The sequence below is a fragment of the Pan paniscus genome, chromosome 6, assembly GCF_029289425.2.
Source record: "Pan paniscus chromosome 6, NHGRI_mPanPan1-v2.0_pri, whole genome shotgun sequence".
Taxonomy (NCBI): domain Eukaryota; kingdom Metazoa; phylum Chordata; class Mammalia; order Primates; family Hominidae; genus Pan; species Pan paniscus.
This window is the reverse complement of record NC_073255.2, coordinates 82,472,439-82,494,735: the sequence shown is the minus strand read 5'-3', so window position 1 is coordinate 82,494,735 and position 22,297 is coordinate 82,472,439. Positions and strand designations below refer to the sequence as shown.

Below are 22,297 nucleotides of genomic sequence, written 5' to 3'. Positions count from 1 at the left end.
CTCTTCCATAAGACAGAGCTCAGACTGGGCATGGTGGCCCATGCCTGTAATCCCAGCACTTTGGGAGACTGAGACAGGTGAATCACTTGAGGTCAGGAGGTCGAAACCAGCCTGGCTAACATGGTGAAACCCTGTCTCTACTAAAAACACAAAAATTAGCTGGGTGTGGTGGCTCACGCCTGTAGTCCCAGCTACTCGGGTGGCTAAGGCAGGAGAATCGCTTGAAGCGAGGAGGCAGAGGTTGCAGTGAGCCGAGGTTGCATCACCGCACTCCAGCCTGTGCAACAGAGCAAGACTCTATCTTAAAAAAAAAAAAAAAAAAAAGACAGAGGTCTTGATAGTACCTACCTTGTAGGGATGCTGTGAGGATTTAAAAATACACTTGGCAGTGTCTGTCACATATTAAGCATTCACCAAATTAGGTGGTTTTATAAAAATAAAAATAACTGAAGCAGCAATAACTGAATCATGCTATGAGCCAGGTGCTGTGTTAAGTGTTTCATAACAATGGCCTTGGCTAGCAATATACCCATTTTCCAGATGAAAAGCTAAAGAGACAGGGGCCAAGATTAAAGCCCTCTAATCAATCTGACTCCATGCATAATCTCTTCTCATTCATTACACTACAGAAAGATGAAAGAACTTGCACAAAGTCACCTAGTTAACAAGTGGTAGTGTAAGATTTGTGCCAAGTCTACTTTTCAATTAACCCTGTGGCTTTCCATTCTTCATGTCTGAGCACTGTGTCCCTTGCTGCACACCCTGGTGTCCAGAACTCAGCAGGCATTCAATAAACACTTGAAGAACTGAATTGGCTTGAATGAGATGGTTTGCTATCTATTTCCTCTATCCTCATGGGAAAAGAGAAGAAATCTTACAGACTGAAGTAAAGGATTAGACTAAAATTAAATTGTCCTGTTTTAAATGTTCCTTTGAATACTGCCAATGGTTTTGAAAGATGCCTTGTAGTATAAAAAAGATCAATGGACTAGAGGGAGAGAAGGCTGTGATTCCAGTTTGACACAGCCATTTAAGCCAGTTTCTTCACCGTTCAGACCTCAGATTCCATAAGGAAAAAGTGAGAGGGTTAAATCACGTATCTAAAACACCACATTAGAGATCTTCTGATCCTAGGCTTGACTTGATTTCTAGAAATAATCTTCTAAATGCAACGTACAGAATGCAATCACAGGTAACAAGGCACTGGAGAAGACAAGGCAACATGAATGAGAACCTGCAGAAATGACAGACAACAGACACATGCCCACAGGAACTTTAGTCATTGGAATTATCAGATACAAACCATAAAACAACTCACTTCCAGTACTCAAGAAGATAAAACCCAAGCTTGAAAACTTCAGCAGGGAAATAGAAATTATACAAAATAGCATTTTTGAAATAAACCAAGCAGAAATTATACAATTAAAAAAACATAAAATACAAAATTAAGAAATTAATGGTTGAATTTAATAGCACAGGAGACACAGCTGAAGCAAGACTTAGTGAACTGGAAGATGAATCAATAGAAACTACCCAAAATGAAATATGGAGAGATGGAGAGACAAAAGCACAAAAAATACAAATGAGAAGGCAAGAGATATTTAAAAAATATATAATGACGTCTAACATATGTTTAATTGGAGTCCTAGAGGAGAACATATAATGAGAAAGAATAAGTATTTAAAGAAATAAAGACTAAGAAATTTTCCAGAACTTCTCCAGAAAATTAGCAAATTATTTTAGTGGCCCACCTCTATCAAGAACCGGATTTTTCCTTTGCTAGGAGTTATTTACTTAAGAAAGATACTAGATTCATATACTTGTTCTATCTAATAAAAGGACTAAAGGGGAAAAATGGAAATAGTGTTATAAACTAAAATCCCAAACAAAATTCTCCAGATGCCAAGATTCAAGCAATCTAAAATTTGATAGATACCACAATATTGCTTCTGACAGCTAGAAACTCATATGGGGACTATTTACTATTTTAGCTTTTCCCTGTCATTCCAGGAAAGGACTAGAGGTTATTACAAGGGCATTTTGCTTTTGTTTTGTTAGCATGCACCTTCTAAAAATTGCAAACCAGAAAGTACTTCAAGATGTCCAGAGGAGGGCTAAACAAGAAGCAATTTCACATGGAAAAGAGTTTATGAGCCCAGCAGACAGAATTTAGTGCTTTCTTATTTTTGTTTTGGGAAAGGTAGCAAACAAGCAGACAATCCCTCTAACAATGTAAGAGGAAAATAAAGAGAGAAGAGAAGGAAAGAACAGCAGGGTCGGGGAACAGAAGAATCCATGTTTGAGTTATTCTTACCTTTCTGTGTGCTATCAGGAGGCAATTAGAGTGTTCGTGTTCACATGCAATTTCATAGTCGGGGATCAGATCCACCAACTCGCGGACAAACTGTACCACTTCCTCATGCCAGGGCACGTGGGCCATGGTAAGACTGCTTGCTGAACTTTCTCCGCAGTAGGTAACGCCCTGTGGAAACAGTATAACCATCAGAGATGACTACAGACCTACCTGCATGTCATAGAAGAAGACTTTCAGAGCCGGAAAGCCTTCTTGAGGTCAACCAATGCAATCCAGTCTGTATTTTACAGTGAAGGAAGTGAATATAGAGATGATAAAATCTGCCTAGGAGACCATACAAGTAGCTACTGACAAAGACAGCAGGCTGATGCTCTTGCTACTCTATGACATTGCTGGGGCTTAAGTACCTGCGCTTTCTACCATTGTCACAATCTAGGCTGTCTGGTAACAATAATGTATTTGAATCAATAGCATGTCTTTTGATTCAGATTCATCTGTGCACTATAATTGAGGAATTATGAAGGGGTTATCACCCCTTAGGACAATAATGGGGGCATAGTGGACACTCATAAAAATTCACTGACCAAGTAATTGATTCACTGGGAAAATAAGCTGAGCTTCCATTTTCTAGTATAATTGAGATTGAAACTGGCAAACTTTTTCCTTAAAGTGACAGATAAGGATCCCTTTAAAATTATTATTATTATCATTATTTTTGAGACAGAGTCTTGCTCTGTCGCCCAGGCTGGAGTGCAGTGGCGCAATCGCGGCTCACCACAACCTCCACTTCCTGGTTCAAGAGAGTCTCGTGCCTCAGCCTTCCGAGTAGCTGGGATTACAGGCGCCTGCCACCATGCCTGGCTAATTTTTGTATTTTTAGTAGAGATGGGGTTTCGCCATGTTGACCAGGCTGGTCTTGAATTCCTGGCCTCAAGCAATCTACCTGCCCCAGCCTCCCAAGGTGCTGGGATCACAGGTGTGAGCCACTACACCTGGCCTAAAATTATTCTTTAAGGAGTTCATTTTGTAATAAACTTTGAATGTGGTTACATAAACAATCATGCCAAAAGGGAAATATATTTGTGCATGTACCTATATACCTTTACACACAACTACATATACACATGTATTTCACCAACACAGAAATTCTTAAGTACAACTGCAGAAAGTTAAATTATCTAACTCTTTTGGACTCTACCTAATAGCCAAGGCATACAAGACCCCAGAATTTCATAACTAAGTTCTTTATTTGGTAAATTACATAATGGTAAAATGATTAATTTTCTAATACTAAAAGATTTATCTTATTTCTTCAAATAAATCTTAACTCTGTGGGCTCTTCAAATACCCACAAATCAAACTTTTCTCAACAACTTGTTGAGAAAATCCCAGAAATGATTCTGCTAAGTGGGGAATAACTTGGAGGGAGTGGGGAGAAAGGCATGTGCACCCCTCATACACATTCACTCACACACACACACACACAAACACACACAAATACATATAAAGACAGGACACACACACACACCACAGACAAACTGGAGAATGCAGAATGACACTGAATTTTTTTTTTTTTTTTTTTTTTTGAGACAGAGTCTCATTCTTGTTGCCCAGGCTGGAGTGCAGTGGCCTGATCTCGGCTCACTGCAGCCTCCGCCTCCTGGGTTGAAGTGATTCTCCTGCCTTAGCCTCCCATGTAGCTGGGAATACAGGCACGTGCCACCACACCCAGCTAATTTTTGTATTTTTAGTAGAGATGGAGTTTCGCCATGTTGGCCAGGCTGGTCTTGAACTCCTGACCTCAATTGATCTGCCCATCTCGGCCTCCCATGTGCTGGGATTACAGATGTGAGCCAACACGCCTGGCCAACACTTAATTTTTAAAAACCAACAAATGAGCAGAGTGACCCTGACCCTGATGACAGAGCTGGGACTTGGATGAAGACTCACATGAGCTTTGCCAAACACTCTACTCAAGACAGCTGTTCAAACAGATGACTGGTGCACTAAACTGTGATGGCCTTTGTGGAATATAAACCACAGCCACCCAGCTTAATTACAATAAACAAGAGAATATTCTCAGTTTGCCCAGTGATTTAGAGAATTCATTAAATGGAGTTCGAGCTGAAACTGTGCCCTACAGAGTTAAAGAAACCAATGACTAACAGAAATCCTTGTGTTTGCAGGATGGCCGTATAAGAAAATAAACAACTTGCTAAAACTGCTGAAACTCCCTCTGCTTGTGAGATTTAAAAAAACTGGCTGAAATTGGTTGGAACCAACACGTCCAATGGAGTCTGAATAGAAAGAGCTTGCTGACATCACAGCCCGAATTTCCACCACATTTCATACTAACTCCCCCTGAATTTGCATATGCAAACCACGAGCAAGGATGATCAAACAGACAACTGCGCGTGTCCGAGGACTTTCCAGATCTCCCCTTTCCTTCCACCAATCACTTACTAATCTGAGAATCCATCCCCTAATAAAATCACTGCCTTAAAGCCTGCACAGGAAGACAAATTTGAGCTGGACTTAGTGTCTCTTTATTAGTTGACTTGCAATAAAAAAGCTTTCTTTTCCCCCCTCAAAAACTCTATGTCAGTTAGTATTGGCTTCCAGAGCATCAGGCAGTGAGCCCCTTTTGCTCAGTAACAGAGCTTAAGGTGAATAAAAAAGGCAAATAATGATATGGTTCAAGACATCATTACGAAAGCATGGCTGGAAAACTGCTAGCCTTACCAAGTGCATAAAAAACATGAAAATTATTTATTGATAAGCATTAGTCATAAAAGTGTACTCTACCTCAATTTAAATACTGCTTATGTGTGGATTACACAAACAACCATGTATGCAGTAGCTACTTCAAAGGACTTTCTTTTTAATATTTAAAAAGTTAGTTCACTGAATCATAGAGTTGTTAGATAAGATCTTGTCTTCGTGAGAACAGCTTTTGAAAATATTTTAATATTTTATTACTCAGCAAAAATAGCCATGAAGCACTGAGGGGAGATTTAGTTTGGGAATGGAATGAGAGAATGCCTGCTGCGGTTCATTATCATGACTCCACCCATTCCTTATGACTCTATGATGCTTTATGGTATTTTCACATAAAAGTTCTCATTTTTGCCAGATAAAACCCTTTGAGGAGGCTAGGCACGGTGGCTCATGCCTGTAATCCCAGCTCTTTGGGAGGCTGAGGCGGGCAGATCACTTGAGGTCAGGAATTCGAGACCAGCCTTGCCGACATGGTGAAACCCTGTCTCTATTAAAAATACAAAAATTGGCTGGGCGTGGTGGTGCCCGCCTGTAATCCCAGCTACTTGGGAGGCTGAGGCAGGAGAATCGCTCGAACCCGGTAGGCAGAGATTGCAGCGAGCTGAGATAGTGCCTCTCCACTCCAGCCTGGGCAACAGAGCAAGACTCTGTCTCAAAACAAAACAAAACAAAAACCAAACAACAACAGCAACAAAACCCTCTGAGGGAAGCAGTCCTGGGTAACTTCCTGAGTCAACCGCAGAGCCAGAGGCTGCACCGTGACAGAAATGCTCTGGGCAGAAAATGTTCTTGGTGACTTAGACTGGGGGTCACCTCAGGGACCCCGAGCTCTCACTCAGGTGCCCAGTGGCTCTGTCTGGTTTTCTCTCTGCTGCGACTGCCCCACTTCATCCTACCCTCTAGTCTACTGATGGCTTGCCCTGACTTTATTCCTGAGCACAGAATTATCTAAAAAACTTTCCCTTCATATCACAGTTGTCTGCCACCTTCTCACCCACTCTCACCCTCACCCTCACCCCCAACTCCATTTATCAGAAGCAGCAAGTTCTTCACCAAAACTCTGAATAAAGAACAGTCTGAAGAAAATAGATGGGTACAGCGTGGTGATGGAAAAGCCAAGTCACCCACACCAGAATCTGCAGGCTGAGGAGTAACAAGCAGACCCCAAGAATGTTCGTGAAGAACAGGATCATTTATGCATCCTTGAGTTTGCAGTGAAAAGCATAACCCACACTTTTATAACCTGTGGCTTTTGGACCCATCCCACTGCCCTAGGAGATGGGGGCTGCTATACTGTGGCTATCTGAGCGTTCAAACCTCATGCTGAAATGTGATCCCCAGTGTTGGGGGTGGAGCCCAATGGGAGGTGTTTGGGTCACAAGGACAGTGTCCATCTGTCTGTCTCTCTGTCCGTCCGTCTCTCTCTCTTTCTCTGCCTTCTGCCATGACTGAAAGCAGCCTGTGGCCCTCACCACAAGCAGCTGTTGGCACCATGCTTCTTGTAGAGCCTGCAGAACCATGAACCAAACAAACCTCCTTTCTTTATAAATTAGCCTCAGGTATTCCTTTATAGTGATGCAAACAGACTAAGAAGGGGCCATAAAGTCTTCCTCACTGGCTGCTTGGAGAGTTTGCCTTGGGATTCATGGTCTGTGGGAAGAGCAGTATTTTGCTGGTTTGACTATTTGATATTCTAATTAAACCAACTGGGTGTCAAAAGACTCCTAATACTGTTTTTGTCCCCTATAGTTTGATGAGAAAAGAAACAATGACGTTATGACTTTTTTTCCCCATAATATACCCCAAATACTTCATTCCTTTATCCTAAAAATGCTTCAATAACTCCCCTTTAAACCAGCCCGAGCTTCTCACCACGGCACGAGGCCTTCCTCACCTGCCTCTGTAGCTTGCGCTAACAATGGACCATCAGCCATTCAAGCCCCTGTCTTTGGCCATATGCACAAGTAACTCTAGAGCTGGACTGCCCACTCAGCATCCTGTCTGCACCTGGCTAAACCGACCCATCATTTCTTTAACCTCCATTCAGGAACCTCTATGCTATCTGACCCTGATCTTATCACATCCTGTGCAGTTATCTGTTACCAGGTAACTGGTATAAAGAAGCATCAAAACTCTGAGCCCTTTGAGGGCAGGGGCTGTGCCTTGCTCTTCTTGGCACCCCAAATCAATCTATGCTAAATGAACAAAAAATCAAGTCAGACATTCTCCTATGACATTAAACTCCACAACTCTTTTCTAATCTAGTACAAAATTTCATTCACATGACTCAGGAGTTTTCTACTCTGTAACAGTTATGAACCAGCTGATAAACGCTGGCTAGGGACTGCTACGTACAAGAAAAACTGACAGTATTCCTCACCTTTGTGGGAGAGAGTGAGGCTATGCTAAGATAATCATTTTGCAGGGTGCATTCTGCAAGGATTGAGCACTACACACAGCTAGGGTGCCAACAGTAAGTAGTTTTAAATCGTTTGACAACAAATAATTACTGAGCACGTCCTATTCTCAAGGTGTAATGCTAGGCAGAGAACACACAGACAGTATTTCATTTACAAATGGATTGTGTTACAAAAGTTTTCAGCAAGACAGATGGTTGTAACATGAAACCTTTTCACAAGCAAGCAAGCAAATAATGACAAGGAAGATTCTCAGGCTAGCAAATAAAGGCCTCTTTAAGCCTAATGAAGCTAAGATACATGCTAATTTACAAGGAATATAGCAGAAAAATATTTTACAAGACTGGTAAAGAAAGAAAAGAGGAAATCGATATGATAAAGCAATAGCCTCTATTGATTTCGTTTAAATAAATGTGCTTAATGGAAAGTGATCTAAAAACTTACTGAATCTGGGCATACATTACCCCATTGAATTCTCAAAACAAACTTATTAAAGAGATATTCTTATGCAAATTTTAATATTGACAGAATTTAGGCTCAAGGAGGATGAATAACCTGTCCTAGGCTACATTGGCACATTTTACGTAGGTATCAAAATTGGGCACTGCCTCTCACCCCACATGAGACTCTAGTAAGTGCCGACTATGGGAGACCCCAGATCTGACACGCACACACGGACAGACACACACAAACACAAACACACACACACATACATACACATACCACACACACATGCACATACACACAACACACAATGCACACAACACACACATGAACACACATACATGCACACATACAACACACAAGTGCACACACCACACACATGCACACATACAACACACATGCACACACACCACACACATAAACACACCACACACACATGTCAGGGAGAAAAGATGCCGAGGGCATGCCTGGCCATGACGCCACTCCCGCATTTACAGTCGCCCTTCCTGACCCAAGGGTTGTTCATGCTACCACTTCTATGACCAAAGTTAAGATGATTTTTCCTTTGACTCACAAAAGAGAAACTGCACACAGGGTAGATAGAAAAAGGAAGGTAGAGTTTCCTAAATCCAATTAGGTTAGTGCTACAAGCAAAATGAGAAAAAGAAGTTTAATGGGGTGATACATACATGTTAGAAACCTTCCTCACACTGGATTTAGAAATTTGTCAACAATTCAGTAAAGTACTCTGAATGCACACACATACACATACATGTGTGTTTCCATTTTAAAATCAAAGAACTTAATAACAAAAAGATAAGCAACTCAATTGAAATACAAAGGGTATGAACAGCATTGTATCTGCATCTGCAGGGAGCTCCAGGCATATCTGTGAATCTAGGGCCAATTTGTATTATTGATTTCACATCTTGGGGGCATTTATATGACCTTGAGGTACCATAATACTAAATTTGAATTCCAAGGCCATTCGAGGGTAAGGCCCTGGAGAGACTTTTCCTTTTTACCAAACGCACGGGTAGGGAACAAGCCTTCCAAGTGTTACTGTGTCCGTGGGTAAGTTTTCCCGTAATCCATCCTTTCATTGAAGGTGAAAGGGCCTAGTCTTCTGTCCTTTAAACCCGAGTACTGTCTACTAGGACCATGGAGTACTTCCAGAATGGTCTCTTTTCTTCCCGCTCCAAGAGTGTCTCCCTTACAGCCCTGACAGATATGCACCTTCCCAAACGTATGGTTTTCATAACAGATTCACTTCTAAGCGTTAATCCTTAGAGAGGTTTGAGGTTATAGCCTGCCATATTGCTAGTTCTTATCAAATGTTTTATGGAGAGGTCTTATTATTATTATTGTTGTTGTTATTTATTAATTTTTTTTTGAGACAGAGTCTCGCTCTTTTGACCAGGCTGGAGTACAGTGGCATGATCTCAGCTCACTGCAGCCTCTGCCTCCTGGATTCAAGTGATTCTCATGCCTCAGCCTCCCGAGTAGCTGGGATTATAGGCGCCTGCCACCACGCTCAGCTAATTTTTGTATTTTTAGTAGAGACAGGGTTTCACCATGTGGCCAGGCTGGTCTCGAACTCCTGACCTCAAGTGATCTGCCTGACTCGGCCTCCCAAAGTGCTGGGATTACAGGCATGAGCCATGAGGCCCAGACAATGATTTTTAAAACTCCTCTATTTTAGAAATTTTTAACTTTAATTAATAAGACAACAATGACAAAAAGATGTATTTTCAGACATTCTGTAGTTCAATCCTATTGAACAGGAAAAGCATGCCTTCTCCATTTACTGATTTCATTTGTCTTTTGAATTACAAACCAATGCATGCTCATTGTAATAATCCACACAATACATAATTACAAAAAGTAAAATTAATAAACATTTCCCTCCCCTTCTCCCAAATAGGTCACTGTTAACAATCTGACAGATATCCTTCCATACTTTTCTTACATAAATACATCTGAACACACAACATTGAAAATGTAATCAAGGATTTAACATGCAAATTAAAATTTAAAAAATGGAATTGCATAATAAATATTATTCTAGAATTTGTTTTTCCTCTTAGTAGCAGTATCCTATATTCTGTAAATATCCCTTTTGCGACTACAGCATCAAAGGAAGAATCTCATTAACTTGCTGGACAAATGACAGGTAAGTTAACAAAGCATGAGACTGACCTCCAGTGACCAGGCATTTGACATTCATTGCAGGACATTTCTCCCTGGGGTCTTTTATGAAAGATATGACATGACTGAATGTGCCTCCCTCTGATGTAACATGAACTGTTATTTATTACATTATATTTTATCATCAAAATATTTATTTTAAGCCAGGCGTGGTGGCTCACGCCTGTAATCCCAACACTTTGGGAGGCCAAGGCGGGTGGATCACCTGAGCTCAGGAGTTCAAGACCAGCCTGGGCAACATGGCAAGACCCTGTCTCTACAAAAAGTACATAAATTGGCCAAGCATGGTGGTATACACCTGTAATCCCAGCTATTTGGGTGGCAGAGGCATGAGAACTGCTTGAACCCAGGAGGCGGAGGTTGCAGTGAACCGAGATTGTGCCACTGCGCTCCAGTCTGGGAGACAGAATAAGACCCTATCTCAAAAAAAAAAAAAAAAAAAATTAATTGTGGTTATACATTTCTCCAAGAGTTTTCAATTATAAAATCTCTCAGAGTAGGTCATTTTACTTTTATAGATTTTTGCTTATTTTCAATAAAACATTCATTTCCCAATAGCACATTCATATAAAATTTTTCATCTCCAGAGCTTTAACAAGGCCTATCACATGGAGAGAGCTCACAAATATTGTTGAATGCAAGGACAAAATAGTAAAATGGAAATTTTGAAAGAAAACTTTGTTGTTAATAGCATCTTAGCTAGGCCGGGTGCAGTGGCTCATGTCTGTAATCCCAGCACTTTGGGAGGCTAACGTAGGAGGACTGCTTGAGGCCAGGAGTTCAAGACCAGCCTGGGCAACACAGTGAGACCCCATTTCTATAAATACAAAAATGTTTTAAATTAGCCAGGTGTGGTGGTGTGCGTCTGTCGTCCAGCTACTTGGGAGGCTGAGATGGGAGGATCACTTGAGCCCAGGAGCTGGAGGCTGCTGTGAGCCATGATTGCACCACTGCACTCCAGTCTAGGCAACGGAGCAAGACTGTCTCAGAAAAACAAAACAAAACAAAACATCTCAGCTATAGACAGAAGGCTTTATCTATTTCCTAGTGATGTTCATAGTTTGGTGAACCAAATAATACCCATCAGAGAAGTATACTGTTTACCAAGTAGCTGTCATTCTTTAAAAAATAATGTTGACTGATTTTTTTCAGATTTAAAATACCTGTTCTTTATAGAAAAACATGACTGCGAAAGTAAGAAAGGAGGCGGGGAGAGGTGGGGCGGGGGGGAAGAAAGGAAGGAAATGAAAAAAAGGGAGATCCAGCCAAGCTGCTTTATTATAATAGAGGTTTTACTGCAACATAATTTGAGGCAGCATTCTTTAATAGCTAAATCATAAATTAAAACACCACTAATCTCTGATGTTGGCAAGGTTTGCTTAAGCTGATACATATATTTTCAGCTGCAGTTTGTATCTTTGCATCATTAGAGCTCCTGCCAAGAGTAGCCTTTTGAAATTAAGTGCAATTTCAAGAGTGTCTTCAGCCTGACCAGAGATAAAATGTTACATACTCAGACAGCAGCATTTCATCTGTTCCCACCTCCCCACCCCTCTAGAGTAACACCAAAAGCTAAACTCACCAAAAGACAGCTGTAAAACCTCTGATATGACACAGACAGGGTTCAGTTTCAAAGCCATAAACGGAAATGAGCAGAGTTGGCTTTCCCAGACAGGGTACATTTTCTCATCACTTCTCTTGTCTTGTGGACAATTAGTTGCCTAAAAAAGCCATTACTTCCAAACATTATTTCTAGCCCTATCTTATCCCTGAAACTTCGAGCTGATAAAACCTATGATCTATTTAAACTTCTACTTGGATATTTAAAAGATATCTCAAATTTAATGTGGCCAACAGGGAGCTCAACATTTCTCCCCAAATATGTCCCCTTTTCCCTCCTGGTTTCCTGTATCTCAGCAAACAGTTTCACCATCCACGCAATGGCTTAAGCCAAAAACCCAGGTGCTATTCTTGATTCTTTTTTCTTTCAGCCCGTACCTATAATCTAGCAAAATGTTTTATTGGTTCTACTTCCAAAAGGAATCCTAAATGTACCCACTGCTCTCCAGCCCTAGTCCCACTGACCTTCCCCAAACCATCTCTTGCTTGGACTAACCACTGACTTTGTGACTGTTGTGCCTACTCTACTGCCCTCTATAACCAAGCCATGCTGCAGCAGTGGGGTGATCTTTTAAAATCACAAATCAGATTGCATCTCTCCCCAGCTTCACGCCCTTCCCTAGTGCACCTATATTTACAAAGCTTACCATCAAACTTAGTTTAAAATCCAATCCCCTTATCTTTGCTTGAAAGGCCTCATAAAAGCTGCCCCAGCCCACTGCTCTGATTTATCCTGTGCCACTGCCAACCTCAGCCACTCCACTAGGATAGCACAGGACCTCCATGCACTAGCACCACCTGCCTGGAACGCCCTTACCCCAGGTTTCTGCTTACCATTTAGGTATCAGTTTTTAAAATGTCATCTCAGGCCTGGCGCGGTAGTTCTAACCCTGTAATCTCAGCACTTTGGGAGGCTGAGGTGGGTGGATCACTCAAGGTCAGGAGTTCGAGACCAGCCTGGCCAACATGGTGAAACCCCGTCTCTACTAAAAACAGAAAAATTAGCCAGGTGCGGTAGTGGGCAGCTGTAGCACCAGCTACTTGGGAGGCTCAGGGAGGAGAATCGCTTGAACCCGGGAGGCGGAGGTTTCAGTGAGCCAAGATCACACCACTGTACTCCAGCCTGGGTGACAGAGCGAGACTTCATCTCAAAAAACCATAACATAACATAACATAACATAACATAAATAAAATAATAAAATAAAATGTCATCTCAGAAAAGCTTCCCTAAAATAGTCAACCACCATATCTAGTAAAATAATATATGCATTTACCCTTTGACCCAGCAATACACTCATCGGAATCTATCCCAAAGAAACACTTGCAAAAATATGAGAGGCAAGCAGACATTATGTGACTCCTGATTGGAGTATACAAGACCACCAGTGAAATATTCCTGAAATACAAACAAACCCACACACACATGCACCCCTGAATTTAATCAATCTTCTCTTGATCTAACTGTAGGCACCAATCCACAGGATGCACAGGAACATGCACTCAACAAAGTCTAAAATATAAACATAGGGCATCAGCCAAGATGCATGATCCATTTTCTACAGCAAAGTGATTTCTAAGAGGAAAAACAAAACACATAGAAGAGGAAATTAAAATTTTTAGTTGAAAATTTTTAGGTATGAGCCCAGCACTCTGAATAACTGTTTCAAAAGAATACACATCAGCCGGGCACAGTGGCTCACACCTATAATCCCAGCACTTTGAGAGGCCGAGGTAGGAAGGTCGCTTGAGGCCAGGAGTTTGAGACCAGCCTGGGCAAAACAGTGAGACCTTCTCGCTACAAAAAATAGCCAGGCATAGTGGCGTGCACCTCTAGTCCCAGCTACTCAGGAGGCTGAGGTAGGAGGACTACTGGAACCCACGAGTTGGAGGCTGCAGTAAGCTACGATCACAGCACTGCACTCCAACCTGGGTACAGAGCAAGTCCTTGTCTCAAAATAAAATAAAATAAAATAAAATAAAATATGAAATAAAGTAAATAAAATAAGAGTAGAAATCTTTTAGGAATATATGCTGAAATAATTCTGGGTAAATGATATAATTTTGGTGGTTTGCTTTAAAATAATCTGGGCTAAGAGCAGAAAAAATGGGTAAAGGTATAATTGAAACAACTCTGGGTCATGAGTTGATCATTTTTGAAGGTGAGTGATGGGTGGATGGGAGTTCATTAGACCAATCTCTCTACTTCCGTATATGTCTGAAATAAAGGTTTATGTAAAAGCCAACCAATTACTCACCACCACACTATTTTATTTCTCAGCATATTCATGTCACTACATGGTTTTTAATGACTCATTTTGTGTCGACTGTCCATCCTCCCACTAAAATACTAGCTTTATAAGAGCAAGAGCTTGGTCTTCTTGACTGCTATTATCCCCAAGGCCTAGAACAATTCCAGGTTCTTGATGAATATCGATCACGAAATGAATACATCAATAAAATTCCTGGGACCTCTAGAGTTTTACAAGGTTTTAACTCCACGATGGCCAACGAAGCACCACGATTCTTTGTCACTCCACCACAGCCACCAGAGTCAGCAGGGGCTTACCTTCACTTCGATGAAGTCAGGATTCCCCAGGGACACGAGCTGCGCGTAGGCCTGGAGCTCATCCACGTTCCATGCTTTCACAAGTGTCAGTCTGTAGACAGTTCGTTGTTGCTAAAACAAAGGAAAAGCCAAGTTCGTTGTTATCTTGGTGGACGTCACCTCTTAACCTAGAGGGTTTCTCAAGCTTTTTCAACCCAGAGAACCCAGGGCAGGCAAAACTCATCATGAACTTTTGTAAACTGAAGCTATATTTTGAGGAAAGATGAAACAAAAATAAACACTATGATTCTAACATGCCTTATGGAAGGCACATGAGATACTGACATATTTCTTTTCTCTGCCCCACAACATTTAACACTATGCCAGGCACCCAGAGGTTTCTTGACACAGACACACTGAATTACATTTAGTAAGGAATGATAAACTGACCAAACAGTGTTAGGCTATAAAAAATTAATTGAAATACCCTCGGGCGGCGGCGGCGGCGGCTCGGGTGGCTGCGCTGGGAGGCGGCGATGAGAGGCTCGCACGCCTCCAGCCCGGCCCCGGCCCCCCGGGACGGAGAGTCGAGCAGCCCCGGCTCTGGAATACGGACTATGGGCGAATAGCTCTGACCACCCGGCGAAGCATGCCGCCTGCCTTGGCCTCCCAAAGTGCCGAGATTGCAGCCTCTGCCCGGCCGCCACCCCGTCTGGGAAGTGAGGAGCGTCTCTGCCTGGCCGCCCATCATCTGGGACGTGAGGAGCCCCTCTGCCTGGCTACCCAGCCTGGAAAGTGAGGAGCATCTCTGCCCTGCCGCCATCCCATCTAGGAAGTGAGGAGCGCCTCTTCCCGGCCACCATCCCATCTAGGAAGTGAGGAGCGTCTCTGCCCAGCCGCCCATCGTCTGAGATGTGGGGAGCGCCTCTGCCCCGCCGCCCCGTCTGGGAAGTGAGGAGCGCCTCTACCCGGCCGTGACCCCGTCTGGGAGGTGAGGAGCGTCTCTGCCCAGCCGCCCCGTCTGAGAAGTGAGGAGACCCTCCGCCTGGCAACCACCCCATATGAGAAGTGAGGAGCTCCTCCGCCCGGCAGCCACCCCATCCAGGAGGGAGGTGGGGGTCAGCCCCCACCAGGCCAGCCGCCCCGTCCGGGAGGGAGGTGGGGGGGTCAGCCCCCCGCCCGGCCAGCCGCCCCGTCCGGGAGGGAGGTGGGGGGGGTCAGCCCCCTGCCCGGCCAGCCGCCCCGTCTGGGAGGTGAGGGGCGCCTCTGCCTGGCCGCCCCTACTGGGAAGTGAGGAGCCCCTCTGCCCAGCCAGCCACCCTGTCCGGGAGGGAGGTGGGGGGGTCAGCCCCCCGCCTGGCCAGCCGCCCCATCTGGGAAGGAGGTGGGGGAGTCAGCCCCCCGCCCGCCCAGTCGCCCCGTCCGGGAGGGAGGTGGGGGGGTCAGCCCCCTGCCAGGCCAGCCGCCCCGACCGGGAGGGAGGTGGGGGGGGTCAGCCCCCCGCCCGGCCAGCTGCCCCGACCGGGAGGGAGGTGGGGGGGTCAGCCCCCCACCCGGCCAGCCGCCCCATCCGGGAGGGAGGTGGGGGGGTCAGCCCCCGGCCTGGCCCGCCGCCCTGTCCGGGAGGGAGGTGGGGGGGTCAGTCCCCCGCCCGGCCGGCCGCCCCGTCCGGGAGGTGAGGGGCGCCTCTGCCCGGCCGCCCCTACTGGGAAGTGAGGAGCCCCTCTGCCCGGCCAGCCGCCCCGTCCGGGAGGTGAGGGGCGCCTCTGCCCGGCCGCCCCTACTGGGAAGTGAGGAGCCCCTCTGCCCGGCCAGCCGCCCCGTCCGGGAGGGAGGTGGGGGAGTCAGCCCCCCTGCCCGGCCAGCCGCCCCGTCCGGGAGGTGAGGGGCGCCTCTGCCCGGCCGTCCCTACTGGGAAGTGAGGAGCCCCTCTGCCCGGCCAGCCGCCCGGTCCGGGAAGGAGGTAGGGGGGTCAGCCCCCCGCCCGGCCAGCCGCCCCATCCGGGAGGGAGGTGGGGGGGTCAGCCCCCCGCCTGGCCAGCCGCCCTGTCCGGGAGGGAGGTGGGGGGATCAGCCCCCCGCCCGGCCAGCCGCCCCGTCCGGGAGGTGAGGGGCGCCTCTGCCCGGCCGCCCCTACTGGGAAGTGAGGAGCCCCTCTGCCCGGCCACCGCCCCGTCTGGGAGGTGTACCCGGCAGCTCATTGGGAATGGGCCATGATGACAATGGCGGTTTTGTGGAATAGAAGCGGGGGAAAGGCGGGGAAGGGATTGAGAGATCGGATGGTTGCCATGTCTGTGTAGAGGGAGGTAGACACGGGAGACTTTTCATTTTGTTCTGTACTAGGAAAAATTCTTCTGCCTTGTGATCCTGTTGATTGGTGACCTTACCCCCAACTCTGTGCTCTCTGAAACATGTGCTGTGTCCACTCAGGGTTAAATGGATTAAGGGCGGTGCAAGATGTGCTTTGTTAAACAGATGCTTGAAGGCAGCATGCTCGTTAAGAGTCATCACCACTCCCTAATCTCAAGTACCCAGGGACACAAACACTACGGAAGGCCGCAGGGTCCTCTGCATAGGAAAACCAGAGACCTTTGTTCACTTGTTTATCTGCTGACCCTCCCTCCACTATTGTCCTATGACCCTGCCAAATCCCCATCTGTGAGAAACACCCAAGAATGATCAATAAAAATAAATAAATTAAAAAAAAAAAAAAAAAAAAGAAATACCCTCTAGGCTTTCAGGTAATAATCACCCAAGTTGTTAGTGACAAGAATTGTTAGTAAGTCCTGTCTTCTTTCCTACTCCCTCATTATTTAATGATCTCTTGGCATTTCTTGCTGGCAGAAAAGGTACATGGATGGATTATCAATGTTGCCATTTGTGTGCCATATAACCACAAGAGGGACTGGCTTTCTTTCTTTTCTTCTTTATTTTTTTAGAGACAGGGTCTCGCCCTGTTGTCCAGGCTGGAGTGCAGTGGTGCAATCCTAACTCACCACAGCCTCAATCTCCTGGACTCAAGTGATCCTCCTGCCTCAGCTTCCCAAGTAGCTGGGACTATAGGCACACGTCATCACGCCTGGCTAAGTTTTAAAATTTTTTTAGAGATGGGGTCCTTGCTATGTTATTCAGGCTGGTCTCGAACTCTCGGTCTTAAGTGACCCTCATGCCTGAGGCTTCCGAAGGGCTGGGATTATAGGCACACACCACTGAGCCAAGCTAGATTTCTGAAAATGTAATTAGACACTAGGCATTAAAGCCTTTAAAAAGCTTACACTCTGACTTTGTAGCTCCCTTTTAGAACCCAAAACAAATGATTAAAAATTCAAAAACACTAAAAAATCTCAGGACAACATTATTAATAATGGCTTAAGGCCGGGTGTGGTGGCTCATGCCTGTAATCCCAGCACTTTGGGAGGCCGAGGTGCGGGGATCACCTGAGGTAAGGAGTTTGAGACCAGCCTGGCCAACATGGTGAAACCCCATCTCTACTAAAAATACAAAAATGAGCCAGGCGTGGCGGCATGCACCTGTAATCCCAGCTACTTGGGAGGCTGAGGCAGGAGAATCATTTGAACCTGGGAGGTGAAGGTTGCAGTGAGCTGAGATCACGCCACTGCACTGAGACAGAGCAAGACTGTCTCAAAATAAATAAATAAATAAAAATAAGAAGAAGAATGGCTTAAAATCTAAAGTGAGACCCACCCCTTGAGTAGGTGCAGGACCTGTGACTTGCCTATAACCAACAGACTATGGCAAAGGTGATGGGATGCATGTGGTTCTATGTACATGATTACATGCATCTGTAGCAAATGCCCAGGTAACACTCAGGCTGCCAACCCTCAAACCACACCTGAAGTAGCAATGCTCAAAATACTCAAGAAAAAAAAACAGTAAAGTGAAAGGGATGCACAAAATGATACCAATCTTATTAGTCTATGTTTGAAAACTTCCAACATTAATAAAAAAGAAACACTTGAAACCTTCATTGAAGAAAACTAAGAGATCGTTAATAAGGAATATTAGGCAGCCACATCAGAAATTAATGTTTTCCAAGCATATTTACTCATGTGTACTCAAAAGTTCCTTCTAAAATGCAGTATATCATGCAAGGAAAGACAGAAATCTTCCAGATTCCCTTTACATACTTATAATTCTTCCAATGCCAAAAGCTAACAAAAATAGTAGAAAACTGCAGACCTATCTCACTCATACTTATATATGTAAAAATCTTATAGAAATTTTAGCAAGTAAAATTCAGCATTTTGTTAAAAATTCCGGGAATGCAAAAACAATTCAATATTAGGCTATACAGTAATACAATTCATTATACTAGTAGTTCAACACAGAAAAACCACATGATCATCTTCATAGATACCCAAAGGTATCTGATATAGTTTAAAAGCCATCCCTGCTTTTAAAACAAAACAGAATGAGCAAATCAAACACCATTTGGTAAATTCAGTTAATTAAACACATCCTTAACATTAAAAAAAAAAAAATCCACAACATTCTCCAGTCAATAGTCAACACTATTCTTACTGGCTAAAAAAATGGAGGGGCCGGACGCGGTGGCTCACGCCTGTAATCCCAGCACTTTGGGAGGCGGAGGTGGGTGGCTCACTTGAGGTCAGGAGTTCGATGCCAGCCTGGTCAACGTGGTGAAACCCCATCTCCACTAAAAAATACATAAATTAGCCGGGCATGGTGGCAGGCGCCTGTAATCCCAGCTACTTGGGAGGCTGAGGCAAGAGAATTGCTTCAACCCGGGAGGCAGAGGTTGCAATGGGCCAAGATTGCACCACTGCACTCCAGCCTGGGCAACAGAGTGAGACTCTGTCTCAAATAAATAAATAAATAAATAAATAAATAAATAAATGCATTTCTATTTAGTTGGACTAACAGAAGAATTTCTGCTCTTTCTTAAGAAACACTTTTCTACAAGTTATAATCAAAGCAACAAGGCCAGGATAAGAATTACTGGAGAATATACGAAAAATAATTAATTGTAAATAATATGACTGGCTTCTTGGAAACCTGAAAGAATCAACTAAAAATGAGATTAGGCCAGTTACCAAAAAAAAAAAAAATATATATATATATATATATATATATACACATACATATACATATATATACACATATATATACATATACATATATATATATATATATATATATATATATATATATATAAAAACCAACAGCTTTCCAAGGATACAGTAGTGAGTTAAATGTGGACACTGGGGCCAGAATGAATCCCAACCCATGTACTAGGTATCATTACCTCTCTGTTCTTAGTTTCTACCTGAATGTAGCATTTAGCACGTGGAATCTAGAACCAAGCTTGGCAGCAGCGTATCATACCAAGTATTAGCTATTATATGCCAGCAATCAGCAATTTCAAAATTCAAGAGAAAGCATATTCTACTTATAATTATGAAATGCCTAGTGTTTCAGCTGGGTGCACTGGCTCATGCCTGTAATCTCAGCACATTGGAAGACCAAGATGGGAGGATTACTTGAGGCCAGGAATTCGAGACCAGCCTGGGCAACATAAAGAGACCCCATCACTACAAAAAATACAATAGCTGGGCATGGCTGAAGCAGGAGGATTGCTTGAGCTTGGGAGGTGGAGGCTGCCGTGAGCCATGATCGCACCAACGCACTTCAGCCTGGGTGACACAGCAAGACCCTGTCCCCCCCCCCAAAAAAAAAATATATATATATAATATATATATATATTCCTAATGATTAAATTATGAAATAGCATGCAGGACAGTGAGTAAAATAAACTTTTCTAAGAAACCTAAACAAAAACCCATCTACATGGAGAGCCATGATGGATTTATAAATATAATGTAATTCCAATGAGAGTTTACAATTAATCTGAACAAATAAACTGGCAACAGTAACCATAAAAATAATAGCAGGAGTTTGCAATTACTCAGCCCTTACTATGTGGCAGCTGTTGTTATAAAGTGCTTTGTAGCTTGGCAAAGATTCCAATATCTGTCTAATCTTTACAACAAATCTCACAAAATAGATTGGATTATTATCTTCACTTTACAGATATGAAGGTGAGGCTGACAGCTGTTAAGTAAATTGCCTGAAGTTACACAGCTGGAGAGCAGCAAAGCTGGGGTGTGAACCCAAGCAGTAGTGAGGTGGGAGACTGGCAGGACTTGTTTTCTGGTCACAACCCTGCTGACCAAAACAGGTCCAGACAGGATGAAGTGAAGAAACCAGCAGGAACCAGCAGATGGCCACTAAGGTGATCCCAAGATAGCCTTCTTATTCATTAGCATAAGACACTCCCACCAGGGCCATGACAGTTTACAAATGCCATGCAACAACCCAGAAGTTACTGCCCCTTTCCTAGAAAGTTCTAAATAACACACCCCTTTATTTGCATTGGCCTGCCCCTTAATTTGCATGTAAATATGTGCATAAATACAGTTGCCAGGAGCCCATACAATGCCCATTCTGGGTGCGCTGCCTATGAGTTAGCCCTGCTCTGCAAGGAGCTGTACCCTTCAATAAAAGATTCCCGTCTAACACCACCGGCTTGCCCTTGAATTCTTTACTGGACAAAGCCAAAAACCCTCCCAAGCTAAGCCCTGGTTTTGGGGCTCACCTGTCATGCAACAGTAGGAACCAGAATAGGCTCTCTCTCACTTTGCTAAATCTTTTAAAACTGTGAGATGAAACACAAAGAGAAATGTACACAAAACACGAATGTATAACTCCAGGGATTATCACAAAATGCCCATCACCCAGACACCCTTCTGCTCCTCCCAGTGAATATCCACTCCCTTCACCTGACTAATATCTAATATCCTGACTTTAACATAATAGTCTAGTTTTTGCCTGTGTTTGGAATTTATGTCAGTGGAATCATACATTATTTTTTGTTTGGTGTCTATCACTCAACACTGTGTTTATAAAATTCACCTATGTTGCTCCATGTTTAGGTTTGTTCATTTTCATTATCCAGTATTGGGTTGCATGAATATACAACAAGTTATTCAACCATTCCCTAAACATTTGGATTATGTCCAGGTTTTAGCTATTATAAAACAATGTGGTTATCTCTTTGAACACCAGAGTTTAGTTTTGCCTGTTTAAGGAAATTTTATAAAATGCTACTGTGACATACATTCTTTTGTGTCTGGCTTCTTTCAGTGAATTCGATGTTTGCAAGATTCATTCATGCTGTTGATGTAACTGGAGCTCCAGTGGCCCAGTAGAGTGCATGGTACTTATGTGTCACCATAAATACATCTTTATGGCCACATTGTATGAACACACTACTAGTGAACGATTTTAACCCTCTACTTTGGGTTTCTTAGAAAATACTGCTGCCATGAGTGCTACTGTACTCATCTCTCTCTCCCTCTCCCCACCTCCTTTTTTTTTTCTGGCTTGAGATAGGGTCTGGCTCCACCACTCAGGCTGGAGTGCAGTGGCATAAGCACGGCCCACTTCAGCCTCAACCTCCCAGTCTCAAGGGATCCTCCTGTCTCAGCCTCCTGAGTAGCTGGGACTACAGGCACATGCTGCCCCTCCTAGCTTTTTTTTTTTTTTTCTTTTTTTTTTCTGTAGAGACAGGCTCTCACTTTGTTGCCCAGGCTGGTCTCGAACTCTTGGGCTCAAGCAATCCTCTTGCCTTGGCCTCCCAAAGTGCTAGGATTACAGGCATGAGCCAACGTGCCCAGCTGTACTTGTCTCTTGATGCACAAGAACACACATTTTCTAGGATCTACCTAAATATGGACATGCTGGGTCATGGGGGATATGTATACATTCGACCTTAGCAGATATTGGCAATCTGATTGCCAAAGTCATTTTGCCACACTTTCACCCGCGTGGTATCAGAGTTTTGGTTGGTTGTTATCTTCAACAACACTTAGTGTTGCTAGTTTTCACCACTTTTGCATTGTTTTGGCTTTGCATCTGCCTGCGGATGTA

At 43.9% G+C, this 22,297-nt stretch overlaps 1 protein-coding gene across 5 annotated transcripts in view; it reads right to left on the bottom strand.

Moving 5' to 3' along the window:
* The window catches only part of LOC100969148 (S-adenosyl-L-methionine-dependent tRNA 4-demethylwyosine synthase TYW1), a 246,532-nt gene that overhangs the window by 41,810 nt on the left and 182,425 nt on the right, over positions 1-22,297 (bottom strand). For all 5 annotated transcript variants that reach the window (XM_034964192.3, XM_055115061.2, XM_034964194.4 and 2 more), the window contains 2 exons: positions 14,348-14,458; positions 2,315-2,482 (listed from right to left, as the gene is read on the bottom strand). In XM_034964192.3, the coding sequence (XP_034820083.2) occupies positions 2,315-2,482; positions 14,348-14,458 (279 nt within the window). The remainder of the gene's footprint in view (positions 1-2,314; positions 2,483-14,347; positions 14,459-22,297) is intronic.